Source organism: Fistularia commersonii, chromosome 1 (assembly GCF_037954325.1).
Source record: "Fistularia commersonii isolate RoL2024-O1a breed Wild chromosome 1, RoL_Fcom_v1.0, whole genome shotgun sequence".
Lineage (NCBI taxonomy): Eukaryota > Metazoa > Chordata > Actinopteri > Syngnathiformes > Fistulariidae > Fistularia > Fistularia commersonii.
Genome location: NC_141284.1, coordinates 24,953,800 through 24,973,131, shown reverse-complemented (window position 1 = coordinate 24,973,131; position 19,332 = coordinate 24,953,800). Strand labels below are relative to the sequence as shown.

Below are 19,332 nucleotides of genomic sequence, written 5' to 3'. Positions count from 1 at the left end.
TTTTCTTTTTTTTTACCTGACAACTAGAGATATTTTACATAACCGGCTTTGAAACTAGAGGAAATCATCCAAAGTGGCACAAAAGCAGGCTAAAGACCTCATAGCCTCATGAGTGTACGTCATATACTTCGTCTACTACACGCGTTACAATATCCGTGTAAATCCTTTACTAACTTATGAGCACCTTAGCTGAACATCTCAAGGCTGCATGTTCCTGGTCCCTTTAAAATCCTTCAGGGTTTAATATGTGGATTGTTTTTTCCTTTCACAGATCCACCCCAAAAAAAAACAAAAAACAAACATCAGGTGTTTTATCTTGAAACTGCTGAGTTGGAGTCCGTCCCTGGAGTTGGGTTATAGTCAAAGTCATTTACTGTGTCGTCCTTAAATATACACCGTTTTTTTCTTTTTTTTTTTTTGAAAAGTGCTCGCCTAGCCATGCTGTAACTTCTGACTATCTTCTGTTCTAAAAGACTTGATAGATTTATCAATTCCCAGCAGTTTTATCAATCCAGCTGAATGCCGCGAACACACCTATCGTCCCTGAATTACTGTCAGCAAGGGTCGTCAATATTACACGTCTGCTGACAGTCAAAACCCAGAGACTCACAATACTTGGAAAAAAAAAGTGCTCGGTTCGGATATGGAACTAAGTGGACGTGACTTCCCCTTCATGTCCAGATCTCGGTGGGAACCATGGCCTCCTTTGTTCCAACGGAGGGCATGAGGTTTTGCTCGGACAGGAAGTCCAGGGGAAACTGAACCAGGAAGCCTCGGATTTTGCGCAGCTCCTCCTGAGCGCGGGCCGGGTCGGTCTGGGCGAAACCCGGTCTGGTCTGATACTGCTCGAGCTCAGACGTGTTCCGCACCAAGGAGGAGGGGAGGCAGCGAAACACCTGCGTGAAACAAACAAATAAACGTATCAAATTCAGAGAGCTGTCCTTTTTACATAAACGCAAATTCTATTCAAAAATATCCCGGGATGGAAATGCAACCCTGACAGTCAGGTCTGAATGTAGTTTGCTACATATTTATCTCAAAAGGTAAAATAAAAACAAAAATGTTTTTCCAGAGTGTCGAGCTCTCAGGGATGTGGTTTCTACAACTGAATTTTTTTTTAATTTTTTTAAAATTTGAGTACTTTCAATGGAGTTTTCAAAAGGTGCGTCCAAAGCAGTGCTCAATTTTTAGGCTGTTTCTTGTACTTCCTGGATGTTATCTTGGTAGCTGTTTTTGCAAAAAAAAAAAAAAAAAATTCTCCTTGATTGGTAGGCCAGGTTCTAAAGTGAATGAAACGCCCCTGGAAATCCAAACCCCTGTTTTCAATGTTGTTGAGATCTGGTGACTGCGATGGCATATGAGTCACATCCTTTCCATTCTCGCCGGTCCTTTCAGTGACCCTTTGTGTGCTGCGAACCAAAGCCCCGTCATCCTGTTTTTTCTAGAGCTCTATCCAAAACTATGCACCAGGTTAGACAATAACAGATAGATAATAATAATAATTTATACTTTATTAATCCCTTTGCGGGAAATTTGTTCTTAGCATTTAACCCATCATGGGTGAACCATGAGCAGTTGGCTACCATCTAGTGGCACCAGGGAAGCCGTTACGGATTCAGTCTTGCTCAACAACACTTCGACACACTAGGAGGAGCCGGGACTCGAAGCAGGAATGTTCGGTTCCAAGTAAGATCGCGCCCCCCCCTCGCGCCACGCCGCCCCTGTATCAAACGCAAACACTTGAGGTTCTCCGGTTACTTCAAAAATCTCTCAGTGGAGTGCTCATCTTGAGCAAGAACGGCAATGAACCAATTGGATGTGCGTGTTACCATTTCATGCGCCTCCAGCTATAATCACATGCAAACCATTCACATTCATTCATTCAACCATTAGCTACCACTTATCCTGCATTCAGGGTCGCCCATCCCAGTTGTTATTGGGCGAGAGGTACGATACATTTTGGACCGGTCGCCGTAGCGACATACAGCAATTCATTCTCTCATTCACATGCAATAACACAACTGTTCACTATATCATTCAGAAACACAACTCAGCGTCTCTTTAGGGTCACTGAACCTGACGCATGTTTTTAGATTACGGAACCCATGCAAATGAAAGCGCTAACCGCTGCCCCAACACACCCGTTTCCAATAAATGATGATGGATATTTAAAGGTGGTGGTCTGGCTGGTGTCTGCGGCTGTGCTGATGTTTCCTGTGAGGAAATCCACTATTTAAATCTCTCCAAATGTCAGCTTCCGGCTTTTATATTTCTAACAGGCATGTTTAAAGTACCTTCTCATAAATAGTGGCATTGCGCCCGGCCGTGGTCATCCACACCTCCTTGTAGAAGCGGTCACTGATGGGGTCGGAGAGGTCGATGCTGGCATCCGCGTGACCTCCGAGAATGGTTCTGTCCGGCGGGAGGGAGAAAGAAAGGCTCACGTACTTGGAGAGGATGGACATTTAACAAATGATTTCCCCTGATGGGGTCCGTTTTAGTTTCACTCACTTGAAGCATTCCAGGCGTAGCTGACGCGCAAACGGCCCGGCTTCGAACTTCTGCCCGTCCATCACAGAGGAAACCTTTTCCGAATCTTCAACTATCACCGCCACCTCGCTGTCTCGTTTACCCAGCATGCTTCTGTCGTTGATATTAGCAGAACCTGAAACAAACCAAAAAGGAACTCATTATACAAAATAAATGGCGTGTTTATGGGGACATTTCTAGAATGTCAATAGAAAAAGAGTGCTACCCTCCAGGTTGGTTGCCACCGTCGGTGGTCTGCCTCCATCTTTTCTCACACCAACTTACTTCATCTCCGCTTTCACTCCATCCTTAAATGTCATATACCTTAATTTCCAGATTATAAGACGCTACTTTTATCCAAATGCTTTGAACACCACAACTTAAACAATGATGTGGCTAATTTATGGATTTTTTTGGGCGAACAAGTTTCACGGCGCCACAACATTGAAATGACTGTAAATTTCCAGGGGCCGTTCAATTCCGACACCGAAGAAGACGACATTAACGGTTTTAGCGCGCAGGAGGAAGAAAAAACAGCGATCGGCTGGAGTCGGATAAAGCGGGGATCGAAAATGAATGGATGGATGGATGGACTTTTCCTTGCGTTGTTTATTACTAATTTTTTTTCATCAGCCGTGTTACGGGAACTGTTTGGAAAAAAGCAGTTCCAGTACGTATTTGTGGATGTTATCGGTATGTATTTAATTAAAAGTTTTAAAAAATGTTTTTTGTGTAACTCTTCCTGTGTAAGCGTCTGATGTTACATCATGGACACCTGCGGCTTATAAACAAGTATATGTATATATTTATTTATGTCTTTTTAGCCGGTGCAGCTTATATTCAGCTGTGCTCAATAGTACGAAAATTATGGTAATTATCAACACAGGGCAATTTAATTAAAAAGGAGCTAAAAAAAACACATATACAAATGCATGACTTTCCAACACATGGGTGCCCACACTTTTTTGGCTTGGAAGCTACTCTTAAAATGACCTAGTCAAAATGATCTACTAGCAATAAAAGTGATACATATATTATCAATATTAATATATATATATGTAATATATGCCTATATATATTTATACATTATTATATGTATTTTTATGTAATTTTACAAATATACACACACCAAGTATACTTAATATTTAAAATATGTATTGTTTGCCTTGCATAACAGCATGAACATGTATGGCGCCATACAATTGTGTGCATTTTTGGCCATTGCCTTGCTCTGATGGCATGTTGCACTGAATGGGCTCAAGTCAAACAGGTAGCCCAGCCAAAAAAAACAAAAAAACAAATAGCTCAGCCAAAAAAAAAAACAAACAAACAAGAAAACAGGAAGCCCGGCTAAAAAAAAAAAAAAAAAAAAAGAACAGGTAGCCCAGCCTCAAATACGTCAGTCAAAAATGCTGTGATTTCACAGTGGGGATGGATGATAGCCTAAGAGCCTATTTTTAATTTTAATTTTTTTTTACATGCTGTACAGTTTTTTTGAAAGGGAGGGCTCCGCAATCGACTCGCGTTGCCTTTGCGATCGACCAGTAGATCTGGATCGACGTGGTGGGCGACCCTGTTATATACAAAACCCTGTAAAGTGACCCTGTAAATACAAAATGAGTGATGTGGGGGACATGGCTGCACCATACAGTCCAGCAGGTGGCACAAGAGTCCCGTGTTGTGCCACAGAAAGACGTAATCGTCATTGGGCGAAAGAAAACGTGTCAAGAGTTGTAGATCCGTCACTTGTCGCTCAGAATAGCCTTTGGCGAAAAGGAAAAGAGAGGCAGGAGGAGAGAGGGAGAGAGCGGCCGGTCGACTCACCGATTATGACGGTGTTGTCATCAGCGATGAGCATCTTGCTGTGGACGTAGATGAGCTCGGTGACCAGACGTCCCTCCAACTCAGCGTGAGTCCGCAGACCAGCAAAGGAGATGTAGTTCATCCACTGGTCGTCCACTGGGGAAGCCACAAGGGAATAGAACCGTTAAAAACCGACTCTGAATCGAACATTTGGCACATTGATGCGACATTTTTGGACTTACTCTCCCTCTTCAGCTGCGAGATGATGGAGAATTCACCTCGGATCATGGTTCTGGACACATCAAGTGTGAGAAATGAAGAGTCACTTCCACATCTCACTTCTCATTTCCCCTTCAAAAGTCCTGAATACAGTGCACGACCACAAGCGTGAAGAGTGTCACGCCATTCACCTGTAGTTGAAGTGCATGACGGCCTGGATGGCATTGCCTCCCCCGGTGGTAATGTCACCCTCGAAGCCGGGAAGCAGCGGCGTGACCACGTACACGCGATACTTCTTCCCCTCCCTGTGAGCAAACACGAAGGGGTTGCATAACGGCGCAGACAACCGGTGTTATCCGGAGGGCAAGGGAGGATTTGACTGTGCATATATTGACCGGTCTGCGGTGAAGATAGGGACAGCAGATGTAGAACCTGTTAGTGAGCCGGTTTCAACCGGGTCCTGATTTGTTTAAACCAAGAAAGCGTTCACTCGACTGTTTTTGGTCTTTTTTTTTTTCAAAATATCCAAATGTCGATGAACAACAGCCAGTTAGGAAACCAGCGTCGGCTGTAATTTTGCCTGCAGAAAGTTAACATTGTAAAGAAGATCAGGAGTGAACCTGGGGGGAAAATGAGATGGCGATTTTAGCCAAATCACATGTGCAGCACATCATTTTTCTGCAGATTTCTGTTATTTTTTGGTTTGTTTTTACACATTTGCCCCCTAACAAATAAAAAAAAAAAAAAAAATACATTGAACAATAATTTTGGATGCTCAACCTTGTAGACCTTAGCGAACTTTCTATTACTGACGTCTTAACGTATAAATACATAGGACTAAACAACCAGGTACAGTTCAAAAGTACCAAACTGTACATCCTCCCAATGACTTAAATCGACACTTTACCATATACATGTGTCAAATCAGTGGTGACAGAGTATTGTATGTATATATACACACACACACACACACACACACATGCATGCATAGTATAGTACATAATACATGGACTATATAAAGTAGCATTCCTGCCATTGAAGCAACGGTTTAATTAAATTACTTGTGTGCTCTGATGATCCTCTCAATGATGGCGTCACCAATCTTGTTGTAGACCGTCCTGTTGTCAGCGCAGCTGATGAAGAACTGGTTCTGATAGGGCGGAAATTTACTGTCAGGAAGTGTCAACCAACTCATACAGATTACGGGATCGGATCACAGTTGCATACCGTTTTGTTAGTGATGTAACGGGTAGATGGCAAAAACGGGTGTTATCGATACCAATCTGGTTCTGTTCGATTTTGGCGTTGACGTTATAAGTCAATCCAGTTCATCTTTATGTGTATTGGCCAAAATCACACATTTGGAAACCATACAGTGTTCAACTATTCAGTGTCATTCCAATCATTTCAACACAATCGCACATTCTTTTTCACGATTTCACAACGTGCCGAGTGAGTCCTTGCAACGCACCCATTCATTAGGAGAGTATTATCTGCTTTGCTTTCATAATGTGGTGAAACACCGAGCTACGGCCCGTATCCGAGATGGTTTCGGAGGGCGTTTTCGGTGACGTTCGACTAAGTTAGACATTTGCGATACGATTGGCTGTTTCAAAGATTGTTGCCACATCAACAAATGGTCCGGAGGTACGCGTCAGATTGCGCACACTCCATTCTTGGACCTTTTAACGCTCATTTCTTTCCCGAAAAAATGTGATTCATGATGGTGATGATTCAGTGATCCCGTTGATGTAATAACCCTTGTGCAATCACTTCCTGCTATCCCTGCCATCCTCGCCTCGCCGGAGGTTTACCTCTATGTAGATGTAGTGCTTGCTCTTGGCGATGACTTGGACGTAGGCATTGTGAATGGACTCCTCGTGGTACTTTATACCCGCCGACCAGTCGGCCGACGATCTCAGCACCTTCGCATGGAGACAATGGGATGAAATAGAGCGTCTTCCAATGTTATGACGTTAAATTTACATTTCTGTCTTCGTCACCGACAGTACACGTGCCACATTTCGGTTTATTTTCGAATCGGCGCCGACGGATTAACAGCTATCGGGAGCGTAAAACAGAATGAGGTGCCAGTTCATTTAATCAGCGGCGCGAAGGGGGGAGGGGGTGGAGGAATGTTTTCACTCCGAGCAAAAACTTGGCTCTGACCGCTCGTCTTATTTTCGGCAAACGTTTCACTCAGGGTTTGTCTCGAGTGTCGGTCGCGAGCGCTAACCCCTGGTGTTACGTAACACTTCTGGCCCGCGGAGAGATCGTTCAGCGCTAACGTTCTTTCATCTCTCTCATGCAGGGCCTGCAGACGTGCACGGGAGTGGGAGTTTTCATCGTGCATGTGTTCTTACAAGGCGTTCTACTACCTGCACTTTGGTGTTGGTGCAATCGGGCACGTGGTATCGGAGCTCGCTGGCAGTTGAGTGGGACTTGGGTAGGAGAAATGGATATGACAGGGAGCGATACTTCGGCTTCATGATCTGGAAGACAGATTTGAGAACGCCACCTGAGACGGGTTAAAATACCCAGGAGGGGAGAAACGTGAAGAGTGCGAAATACCGGTGCGACAGAAAACACGACTTTTACCCCACCGGCCAGATATTTCCAATGATGTTGCCGGGGTGCCACTCTGATTACATGTGTTGTCATATAAATATACAGACAATAAAAACGTAGCATAATACAGAATAGCGCACATGATGAAATTACTCTGCCTATATTGTTTTGCTTTTAGCTGTTACTTGTCAAGTGGCACATTCTCCCCTTGACTGCCTGGTTTTCCTCTCACTGTCAAAACCATGCAGCAGGTTTATTTATGTGTGTTTATTTATGTATGTCTCTATATAATACGTGAATGAGAGGGCGAATGGTTGTTTGTCTATATATGAGGCCCTGTGATCGGCTGGCGACCAGTCCAGGGTGAACCTCGCCTCTCAGCTGGGATCAGCTCAAGCACCCCCATGACCTTGAGACCAGGATAAGTGATAGAGATAATGAGTGGATGAATTACTTTTCAATGATGATACATATCCAAAGTTTCGGGAAAGGAAATCTTCTTTGGGCTTTTCCCTTCAGGGCTTTTCCCCTTCTAACCCAATTCTCTGTATCTTCCTCTCTCACACCAACAAACTGCATATCCTATCTCTCGACAACATTAAATCTTCTCTTTGGTTTTCCTCTAGACCTCTAATTCCATCGTCTGTCTGACAATATATTCACTATCCTTCCTCTGTACACGAACCAACCATCTCCGGCTGGCTTCTCTGACCTTCTCTCCAAAACATCTAACATGTGCTGTTCCTCTGACACACTCATTCCTGATCCTACCCATTCTCATCGCTCCCAAAGAGAACCTCAACTTCTTTATCTCTGCCTCCTGTCTCTTCGTTTTTGTCACCGTTTCTAGTCCATACAGCATCTCTGGTCTCGTACACCTTTCCTTTCATTCTGATTGATAGTCTTCTATCACATAGAACCCATGACACTTTTCTCCACCCATTCCAACCTGCTTGAACCCGTTTCTTCACCTCTTTTCCACGCTCTCCGTCACTCTGGACTGTTGAGCCTAAGTACTTGAAATCCTCCAACGTCTTGGTTTTCGCTCCCTGTAGCCTCACCGTTCCACCCGGGTTCCTCTCATTCACACACACACACACACACACACATATATATTCTGTCTTGCTGCGACTAACCTTCATACCTCCACTTGTCAAGATTTTCTTAAACTTGTTGCCTGCTCTCACTACAGATCGCAATGTCATCTGGCCGTAAAGAAATAAACTGTTGAAATAAAACTTAAATGATTACAAGAAAAGGTTACACGGCGTATCCTTGCCTTTGTAAAATTCCAGCGCTGAATGAAGTGTCTGGCGACGTCCCGGGCGGCTCGACCGTGAACCACGGAGGCGATGTCGTGCCAGGGCATTCTGGGAGTGGTGTACCTGTCGATAAAGTCTACATCCACCGGAGAAGGTTTTGTTTGGTTAAATGAAAGGATCCTACTTTATGCCCTTGTTAGTTTTTCCACTGCTTTCTTCAAAACTAGCATGGCGAGGTGAGTCAGAAGGCCACAATCAATACGAATTAGGGCGTTTTACTTTTGATAGCTTCATTGCTATTTCAAGAAATAATATGTGAGCAAGAATAACACACCATCGAAAGGTTTTTCCAGCTGAATCCAGTCCTTGTACACAAAGTTGCAGTAGTCTTTTCCGTGCCAGAAACGAGTGTTGCCCTGCAGCTCGCCGACTCCTGTCTTGAGGCTCCGTACCGAGCCACTCCCTGCGCACACCGGAAAGGAAAAAACATGATGTCAGCTCCTCATTCGCAAGATTCCCAGATGACACGACACAGCTGTGGAAAAGGTAAGTCATACATTTGTACCACAAAACAAGTTTTCATTCATTCATTTTCTGCATCCAGAGCTTATCCTACACTCAAGGTCACAGGTTGGGGTTACAGTACATGCAACCATTCACATATCTGGGGGTTTCACCACATCAGCATAATGGTTGCCCTCAAAGGGTCACATGTAATGGTAACAGGATAAATGTAACTAAATGTAACCAAATTTAATGTAAAATAAATGTATCAGTCATTCAAATCTAAAATATGCATTTGGATGGATTCTATGCAAATGCGTATTTGACATTTTGGCTTTTAATTGTTATTTTTCTCAAAGGCTCACTTTGGCATACTTAGCTGCATGTTTGGTGTTAAAATGGCAACATCGAATGTACAGATCTCTTCTCTTCCTGGACATTTAGGGATCATTTGTATTTCTCAATTCTTCTTGTTGAAAATCACATTGATGTGGACAGAAGTGCTTACCACTGCGACATCCACATTTTATTATACTGTAAAGACAATTTCTGTGAGGTAAAACCCCCTTAAATGGACAGTACGATTTTAAAGTGAAGAATCTGGGAGATAACATTCCGTCATTTCCGGACTATAAGCCGCTACTTTTTTCTCACACTTTTAACAGTCATGCTGCAAAACATTTAGCCTCGTCACATCGGACCAATGAAATGACCGTTAAATTCTGTGGCTGTTCAATTCCGACACAGAAGAAGACTAATTTAATGGTTTTGGTGCGCGGGAGGAAGAGGAAGATAGCGATCAGCTGGAGTAGGACTTAGCAGAGATAAAAAATGGATGGATAGATGGACTTTCCTGATGTTATGTGTTATTTTATATATATATATTCAGCCTTGTTACAGGCACTGTAAAAAGCATTAACCAGTACGCATTTGTAGATGTTACCAGTATGTTCTTGATTAAAAGTTCAAAAAATTCTTTCTGTGTAAATATCTCACTTACAACATACACCTACGGCTTATGGACAAGTTTGGCCTATATGTGGACACATATATTTATTTGTGTATTTTTAGCCGGTACAGCTTCAGGTGCACTCAATAGTTGGGAAAATATGGCAATAAAAAAACGATTCTCTGAAATTTGCAAAGTGAATCTACGAAAAAAATAAACCTCCAAGACCCGTTGGAATATGAATAATAATATGAATAATATGCGAAAATAGGGGCTATTCACTCTGCTAAACAATAACCATTGTATGTATTAATCACATTTTGGACACAATAACCATGCGTACGCACAACATGCAATACTTCATATATACATTGATATGATATTCCTTCCTTTCCACACCTGAGCTGTCAACGCTGCTGACGCTGTCCGCGGGCTGAAGTGTGTGTTTGTGCAGATGCTTGTACAGACTAAATCGAGCCTTCCGATTGCGCCCGACGCCCTTCAGCTTGGGCAGATCCACCGGTTCGCTTGCCTGCGTCCCTTGTCCGTTGACTTGGGAGACGCCGTCGACGGAGGACAGGCCCTTACTGGGCGGCGTGTTCGCCGAGCCGGCCTGGAGAACACGAAAACACAAGACAAGTTTTGGAGGCGTTGGGTGTCGAAGACGAAGGTTGCCCCTCCTCCTCCTCCTCTGAGTTTCGCAGCCGGTGACGGGACTCGTCTGGGTCCTGAAATGCCTGGAACAGGATAGAAGATGGATCCTGTGGGATCCTACCAGCTGTCCTTACAGTTTGCTGATCATAGAGGAGAGAGATAGAGCTTGACGGGGGGTGGCGAGCCATTTCGGAGCAGACCTCGGAGGCACTTGCCAGGCGGTTACCGTCTTGCAGGGGGATTGGGGAGAACCAGCAGGTGAAAGAGAAGGTCATTATACTTTCAATGACCTCAGCCTCCTGAGCAGGTACTGCCACGGATGACATTTCCCGAGGATGTCCTTTGTGTTTCAGGAGAACCTCAAGAGTTTGGCGAAGACAGTTTCGAGGTACCTGCGTCTTTTCAACATTTCTGCTGGTTCCCCTTGGATGGCGGCGGTGACCGCCTCAGCCGGCTTCGTCCTTCTGCTGGCGATGTTCAGCTCGAAACAGGAAGCTTTGTACCAGCGCACAAAGTCCTGAAGAGCTGAACCGTGGTGGTGCGAAGGACCAGACAGCAAGGACGGGAGGACGGTGTTATTTGCAAATTTTGGGCGGGTGGACCTGCAGTCATCTGTGCAAAAGGTAGGGGGACAGGATGCAGCTTTGTGGGGAAGAGGGTATCAGAGCAGTGGTTGTTAACCAACATCCTCTGCAACCTGTTGATGAGGAAGCTGATGACCCACGTGATGAGCCGGTGGTTGAGGTAGAAACGGAAGATCGGCTTGTCAACCAGTATGTAAGGTTTCAGGGCGGTGAAGGCTAAGGAGAAGTCTGCATACAGGAACCTGACCATTTTTGGGGGATAGGGGTTCCAGGTGTTTGTGAACGAAGTCTATGATGAAGATCTTAGCTTCATACATGATGCGGAACTCGTGCTGTGCCGACTCATACTTGTGTTCCTCGTGGGCCGCCAGCCAAAATGTCAAATGAAACGGCGGTAAAACACAAACTTGGAAATTGATAAAAAGAAAATGTCCCCACAGATATAGTAACCTCTGACCTGCTCAAGGGCCACGGATCGCGTGACACTGCCGACATCGGTCAGCCGGTGCTCTCTGTCGTCCCAGCGGCCGTACGCCAGGTCGATGCCGCCTACGAAAGCCACCGACTGGTCGATGACGACGATCTTCTCGTGGTGTGCCCACAAATAGACGGAGGAAGACACGTGGTCTGGATGACGCATCACCTGGACCAAAAACATGAGCGCAGGGAAAGTGAGCGTGCGCTCAAGAGTCACCATTTGGGAACAATGCACACATTCACAACAACATGTTAAAAATGTCACAAAGTACTTTCTGTTTAAACTTATCTCAGACTTTGCTTCTCACTTACCTTGATATTAGGGTGCAGATGCATTAGGGTCCTCTTGCTGTAGCCTGAGTTGATGCCCAGGGCCAGCTCCACCTCCTTATATAACATCACAAAGATTCGCACCCCTTGTTGCTGTGAACAACCAGAATTAAACATGAGTTATATGAAAAATAGGATATATTCCATGTATTACAGGAAAAAGAAGCGGGATGTCCATCACACTCGGCCAAAGCATGAGGAAGATCTCCGAAGTTCTCAGAATGCCCCCAAACCCGAAATAAAGGTACCGGATCGTCTGCCACTATGTTGCACACGTATGCGAAAGGTTTAATGCAACTGTTTTTCATTATTTTTTCTATTCGGGGGTTCATTCTGGACATTTGTGACATTTACTGGGCTAAATTCAATCTTTTGGCAAAATACCCTGAACCATGAATTTCTCATAAGCCCCTCATACATGAACTCTAGTGGGGGATTGGGGCATTATATTTTTTTGACTGACTTAATTTCCTAATTTTTCAAATTTATCTAGAAAAAAAATAAATATCCCTAAATTCAATTACTGATTTCATTTCAATATGAGAGAAAGCAAAAAGCCATGACGTAGATGAGTGATATTACACCAGAACATGGGAAGAATTGTGTAGGTTTGCTATTCTATTTGCGATCGAATGCAGGAATGCAGACGTACTGCTTTGCGTTTGAGGATACAGTCAAGTCTCCACCTGTTGCCTTCCACCACTGGTCTCTTTAGGAAGATCTCTGGACTCAGCCTGAGGGAAAGATAAGCCAGCAGGGGAAAAGAGAGAAGAGTATTATTATCTATTACTGGCAAATACTGCAGTGAAAGACAGGTGTTACAAAAAAAAAAAAAAAAACGATTTGAAGGATGCACTGTGAATATCAACATTCTTCCACTCAGTATATGACAAACAGGACATGATGATTACAATGATACTGTCATGAGTCACAAACTCCAATGTTTATATATCTAAAATACCATTGGCTCATGTTATACATGCTGATGCCTGATTGGTTAAGGCCATAAGCCATGTGATTACTGCCTTGAGACATAGGGATTTCTCCCAGCTAGATAGTCTCATATCCAGCTTTTACCGTCTAAACCTTTAGGACCAAGTGTGTCTATGTTCAATTGGAGGACTTCACATCAAACTTAAATGAAAATAATATAGACGGTCATCCCAGTGAATTAGATATTAAATATAAATACACTTCCTCGCCCAGTTACATTACATTTGGATTACATCTTTGCAATACCGTCCCTAAGTGCCACAGGGTATAATAATAGCACAGAGCGCAACAGTATCTGCCATTTAAAATCATGGCCATATGCTGAAAAAAATCAATTTGGTTGAAGACAGGTTTTTGTTCTCCATTCCAGTTTGAGCCGTAAAGGCATACACTCAAATGATGGAGTATACCGAGTTTTCTCTTTTACTGAAAACACAGTCCTTTAAGGAGGAAAGTCATAAACTCTACATCCTGCTAGATCAGACCTGGGCATTTTATGGCTGATTTGCCATTTTATCCGGCCCGCAAAAATTATTTTCTTTGAATATTTTAAGAGGTATCTTCAATCAATATTGAATTTAGAATCTCCTTGTTTTTTCCTTTTGTTTAATTTTGTATGGATGATTGTATGCGAAATAATGTCGTTACATTTATATGACCGTTAATGATTTTAATGTTGAAATCAAATGCCAAAAAATCAAAATAGTTCAATTAAATTTTTCATTTTGTTCAATTCACATGCTACCTAGTTGGCCCGTGCATAAAAATTAAAAAAGAAATGTGGCCCGCCAGCCAAAATAATTGCCTACCCCTGTGCTAGATTACAAACAGCACCGTCTTCTCAGCTCAAAAATGTGATGCAAAAAAATAAATCACATAAAAATAAGAATAAATAGACACATACACACAAAATTGGAAATGATATCCTTACGATACACGTAAAAATCTCATGGGATGAGGAAAATAATGACGTGTTACACAAGGACCGCGGCCCGTGTCTGTCTGGAGAAAACAACTGAGGGGAGGCAGGAGACGTGTGAATGGACGAGGACGCAGTATCTCTCAGTCATTCTATTCTGGTCGCCGCGACAGGACGCTGTCATTTCAGCCAAACCCGCTGCGGAGCCAGGACTCGTGGTACGTAATGTAATGTGTAACCGTGTGAAGTACAATATTAGACCACTGACAACAAGCACTGTGCATGCAGCCTGTCCAGTAAAGTCAAGTGCATGATTATACTTCATAGCATTATTAGCGTGATATAGCAGGAACGTAAAAAAATTTGCTCCAAAATAAAACATTTAATTATTTAGACCCTCTTACCAACCAGCTCAGTCCTTAAAACTCAAGATATTCATCATTTTCTCTGTGGGTTCACAGTGTCGGTAATCCGTTCCTATCCGTGTTGTAACCAAAACACAACCAGATCAAAATCTACGACGTGCACGTTTATATACAAAATACATGTGGAAACTCACCACCAGTCTGTGATGAAGATTTCCTCTTTGGCCTCCTCCAGGGCGTCAGCCACATCCTCCATGTAAGTCTTTCCGTTAACATACCTGGAAAGGAAAAATGAAGTTACTGAGTAACTTTTGACCCACATGTGCAAGAGTCAGCCAACACATGAGGACAATCCAGGGGCGGTTGTGGCTCAGCTGGTGGACCAGGTGTCCCTCCAATGTGTTGAATCCTGGCTCACTGTCTGCATGTGAAAGTACCTCCGGGCATAAAGCTCAACCCCAAGTCGCTCCCGATGTTAGCATAGATTCATGCATTCGTCAACTTGCTTGCACTCTGGGTCCTTGGAGACAATCCTGGCTGCCATTGGCCAAGAGGCCCTGGTCACATGCACTGCGTGCACAATTATTAGGCAAGTGATTATTTTCAACTGATCATCATTGTATCCATAATTTCCAGCTCCAAGCTGTATCAACTTGAATGCTTATTAGATTAAATGCATAGTAGGTGATGTGTATTTACGTAACGGGGGACGGTGTGGCCTAAGGAGATCAACACCCTATATCAAGGCGTGCATAATTATCAGGCAGATTCTTCTCCTCAGGAAAAATGGACCAAAACAGATTTAACAGACTCTGAAAAGTTAAAACTTGTGAAAAGTCTTAAAAGAGGGATGTAGCACTCTTGAAATAGCTAAGATATCAGGGTGTGATCAAAGAATCATCAAACGTTTTGTTGCAAATAGTCAACAGGGTCCCGAGAAACGTGTTGAGAAGAAACGACGCAAATGAACTGCCAAAGATTTCAGAAGAATCAAACATGAAGCTACCAGGAAACCATTATCCTCTAGTGTTGACATATTCCAGAACTGCAACCTACCTGGAGTGTCAAAAGGTACGAGTTCAGTTCTCAGAGACATGGCCAAGGTGAGAAAGGCTGAAACCCAACCACTTCTGAACAAGACACATAAGTTGCAATGTCAAGAACGGGCCAAGAAATATCTAAAGACAGATTTTTCATATGTTTTGTGGCCTGTTGAGATGAGTGACTCTTGACGGAGCAGATGGATGGATGGGCCGGTGGTCGGATCAGTAACGGACACAGAGCTCTACGTCCACTCAGATGACAACAAAGAGGTACCGGTATGGGCCGGTATTCTTAAAGATTGGCTAGTTGGACCTTCTCAGGTTGAAAATGGTCTCAAAGTCAACTCTCAGACCTATTTTTAGAAGACACTTTCTTCAAGCAGTGTTACAGGAAAGGGTCTGCATCCTTTAATGAAGATTTTTATGCAAGACATCGCATGCATCAAAGTGCACCATGGCTGGCCAGTAAAGGCCAGAAACAAGAAACTGACCGATTGTGAATGGAAGGCTTGTGACTGTTATTGAAAAGAAGGGTGGCTATATTGGTCACTGAATTTTGTTTTTTAGAAATTTCATCAACACTTTTTGGAAATTTTGATTTGTTTATTATTCTCACTTTAACAAGTGAAAATAAACAAGTGAGATGGGAAAATCTTTGCTTTTCATTTCACAGTTCTGCACACTGACCGTTGCCTAATAATGGTGTACATATAGATATTCTCTTAAGAAAAGCCAAAACTTAACCATTACTACCTAATTCTTGGAATGCAGTTTGTTTCCAATGGTTGTTTGACTGGAGAATACACAGACACGGGGAGAACAAACCAACTCAACACAGAATGTCAGAATTGAACCGGGAACCCTGTTACTGTGGTTTTTGAGACCATTTATCGGCGGGATTATGTTCACAACATGTACTGTATATCAAAAACATGGACATCTGGAAAGACATTTCTGATTTGTGACGCTAACTGTTGTGTGTCTCTTATTGTAATACTCATTTGGACCACAAGAGAGTGTGGGTACATTTCTTAAATATTCAGTCAATGAAAAAAATAAACCTTAAATGGTCAGAAAATAGTCTCACTTGTCTCTCAAGGGCTTAGTTCAGTATCTGCAAAGCTATTTATCAATGGAATTTGGAGAAAATGAAACAAGGAAGGCAGTGGTTAAAGCTTCTGCCTCACATCAAGATGGTCCCTGGTCAGATTCCAACAGGACGCCTTTCTCTGGAGTTTGCATGTTCTCTGGAGAATTTCCTCCCGCTGTTCTGTTTAGTTCATTTGAGACCCCAAAATCACCAAAATGTGTGAATAAGAGAGCGCAAACTTGCACAATATGTCTCTATAGTACTTGTGAATGAAAGTAAATGTTTGGCCCTGAGATGAAATGGCAGCCGGTCCAAACTGGGAGAGGCTCCAACTATGTATTGATAGTGAATGGATGAATAAATCAATCAATCAATCAGGGTAGGATGGTGTAATTTTTGCCATTCAACTTCATGATTGATTTTTCGAAAAGTCTCAGCCTGCACACATTTGACCAGAAATTCAATTTTTTTTTTCCCTGATAGTTCTCAGACCTGCAAGCCCATCTCGCCCTCAGGCTCTGTGCTGACAACAAAGATAATCTGCCGCTATCACACAGATAATGTAATATCTAAAAGGCGGAAAGAGGGCAAAATTAGGTTTGTTTTTGTTGTGTGTATCCTTGGTTAATTTCCCATGTTGATTCTTACATAACGCCGCGCCCTCAACAAATCCTTAATACTGACACATCCATGACTTCTTTGGGCTGTTTCTGCGTCAGCCTTTTCTTCTGATGTGGAGTGAGTAAGCATTAATATCCACTTAAAACAGAAACCCTATTGTCTTCGTTCGAAAGCTGCCTCCTGCCTGTGAGATATCCCGAATGATAATGAAAGATTATCGAATATGTCTTTCTCCAAACTGTACAAACCAAGCGAAGGCTGAAAGAGGAACATTTCCCAGCCTGGATTTAATGGTTTGCGGGTCTGTGGTTGTTGGCCAGGCCTGACGCAAGGACGAAATGACTCAGAGAGGACTTAAATATTCCAAGCGGGCAAATGGAAACGAAATTAGGTTAGTTGTCCTGGTATCGGCATTATTTCGCTGCAATTGCATGTGATTTAACTGTGCGGGTTGCCTAAAATAGACTAGATTACAACAAGATTAGGTGAAGTATGCACAAGAAGAATTTATACTAATAGTCTATTTAAAAGGGATTCCATTCTGCATAATATTTGGTTGCTTTCACCGTCCATCCTCATGCTACCCAACTATACTTCTGGGCTTTGCTGGCCCCGAGTTATGATGCATTTCTCTGATTCCCTCCACCCTTCCTATCCTGTCTGCCCCTTCATTAATGCACGTTGGTAACCTCATATTTTCTCCCGAGTCCCTTGACTCGTTTCACGAGGCCCGCTTGGCGCCCACCATGGATCTTCCTTTTAAGAAAGCTTTTATTGGATCATGTCAAGTATTACTATGTCAGAGTTAGCGCTACTTTTATAATTAGGAAGAGATCAGCGAACCTGTGCGTCTCAACCCTCACCCCCCCCCCTGCTGTTTCTATCACACTCTTTGTTTTCTATCCCGACCGGTCAAGACAGAAGGCCGCCCAAAAGTTTCACCATATAAATAAATCTGACTTAATAGTTCAGAAAAGCCCTTATTCCTCTTTGACTGTATTATCGTGACAGTGCCACATGTGCTCCCGCCGTTTTTAGTTACCATTTGGACAGAATATTCTCCTGTTCCTGCGCAAAGGATCCGAAGCGGTGGTCTCGGAGGAAAGCCTTTCCGTTACTCCTCACGAAGGTCTCGATGCTTTGACCCCACCAGCGAGCGTGTCTGTAGCTGCTGCACTTGAAAACCAGAGTCCTGGTGGATAAACAGACAAACACTGATGTAATAAACGCAACCATGTCTGCGAGGGGATGAAATATCAGAAAAAAAAAAATTGCTGGTAAAAATAAATTTAAATCAGGGTTGAAGCTGTTATTTTCCGCATTAGGTTTAACTTAACCCTTGAGTTGTCTTGCGGGTCAAAAGTGACCCACTACCATGTTTAGCTGTAGAAAAAAACACCTTTACCTTTTTTTTTTTTCCAACTTGAAATTTTATGACTTTTCTTAAAGAGACCCGATGATTAGAAGAAGTGATACTTCTTTTTTGTTTATGTTTCCATGTGGGCTGTACACCACTAGGGTTCAAAGATTGTCTTATGGGTCATTTTTGACCCGTAGGACAACGGGAGTAAACACAATGTTAAGATCGCACGAGGGTTAAAACAACACTGGTCAGAGTCGGGAAATCAACCTGAAAACAAAACAAACGGTGTGAGGCACGTTAGATTTTGGAAAACCCGTCCCCTTGTCCGACCCAAGACGGTTCAGGTGGACTGGACACACAAACACCTGGTCCGGCTGCTGTCGAGAGCTGATTATCAGCGAATTCCTTGCTTGTGAACTCAACCAAGACAGAAATAAGAATAAATAATGAACCTTGGACCTGCAAGGCAGCGTCGTCTTTACCACAATTTCACTCGGTCCCCATCTTTATCGATCTGACTCGGTGAAGTCACGTGTTGCGCTCCGAGGGTGGTGGGCTTTTGTTTCCGAGATCCGGAAAGAGACTGTCTGGATAATTTAGGGCTGCCAATGAACTGCCAGCATGTTTTTGGACCGCGCGAACAAGAACCATGAGGGAGAACATGGACGCTTCACACAGAAAGGTCCCCAATTGGAATCGAACCAGGAATGTTCTTGCTGTTAGAGGAAGCCCTTATCGTTGCGCGAACATGCTATTTACTTATTTTAATTCATCTGATTTTTTTCGCAGCGCATGGTGGCGCAGTGGTTAGTGCCTGCACCTCACAGCAGGATGGTAACCGGCCTTTCTGTGTGGAGTATTCATGCACGGGTTTCTTCCCACAATCCCAAAATATTCAGCTGGTTCATTGCAAGTCTCTAACCCAGGCATGTCCAAAGTCCGGCCCGCGAGCCAAACGCGGCCCATGTTCAAATTTACAGCGGCTCGCAGCCTCTGTCATAAAATCAATAGTTAAATCAAATTTTTCTCATTTGATTATTTGATCTAAGACTAAAATTG

General features: G+C 43.3%; 1 protein-coding gene across 1 annotated transcript in view; it reads right to left on the bottom strand.

The window, feature by feature from the left end:
- Positions 1-19,332, bottom strand: part of pld1a (phospholipase D1a) — a 43,124-nt gene continuing 23,792 nt past the window's right edge. Inside the window, exons 10-26 of the mRNA XM_086156376.1 lie at positions 17,953-18,102; positions 14,351-14,434; positions 12,532-12,613; positions 11,862-11,972; positions 11,530-11,715; positions 10,234-10,447; positions 8,716-8,844; positions 8,399-8,517; positions 6,930-7,043; positions 6,366-6,476; positions 5,613-5,701; positions 4,743-4,856; positions 4,575-4,624; positions 4,354-4,488; positions 2,512-2,665; positions 2,295-2,412; positions 1-896 (exon numbers count right to left, since the gene is read on the bottom strand). Of these exons, the coding sequence (XP_086012502.1) occupies positions 672-896; positions 2,295-2,412; positions 2,512-2,665; positions 4,354-4,488; positions 4,575-4,624; positions 4,743-4,856; positions 5,613-5,701; positions 6,366-6,476; positions 6,930-7,043; positions 8,399-8,517; positions 8,716-8,844; positions 10,234-10,447; positions 11,530-11,715; positions 11,862-11,972; positions 12,532-12,613; positions 14,351-14,434; positions 17,953-18,102 (2,185 nt within the window). The 3' untranslated portion in view covers positions 1-671. The remainder of the gene's footprint in view (positions 897-2,294; positions 2,413-2,511; positions 2,666-4,353; positions 4,489-4,574; positions 4,625-4,742; positions 4,857-5,612; positions 5,702-6,365; positions 6,477-6,929; positions 7,044-8,398; positions 8,518-8,715; positions 8,845-10,233; positions 10,448-11,529; positions 11,716-11,861; positions 11,973-12,531; positions 12,614-14,350; positions 14,435-17,952; positions 18,103-19,332) is intronic.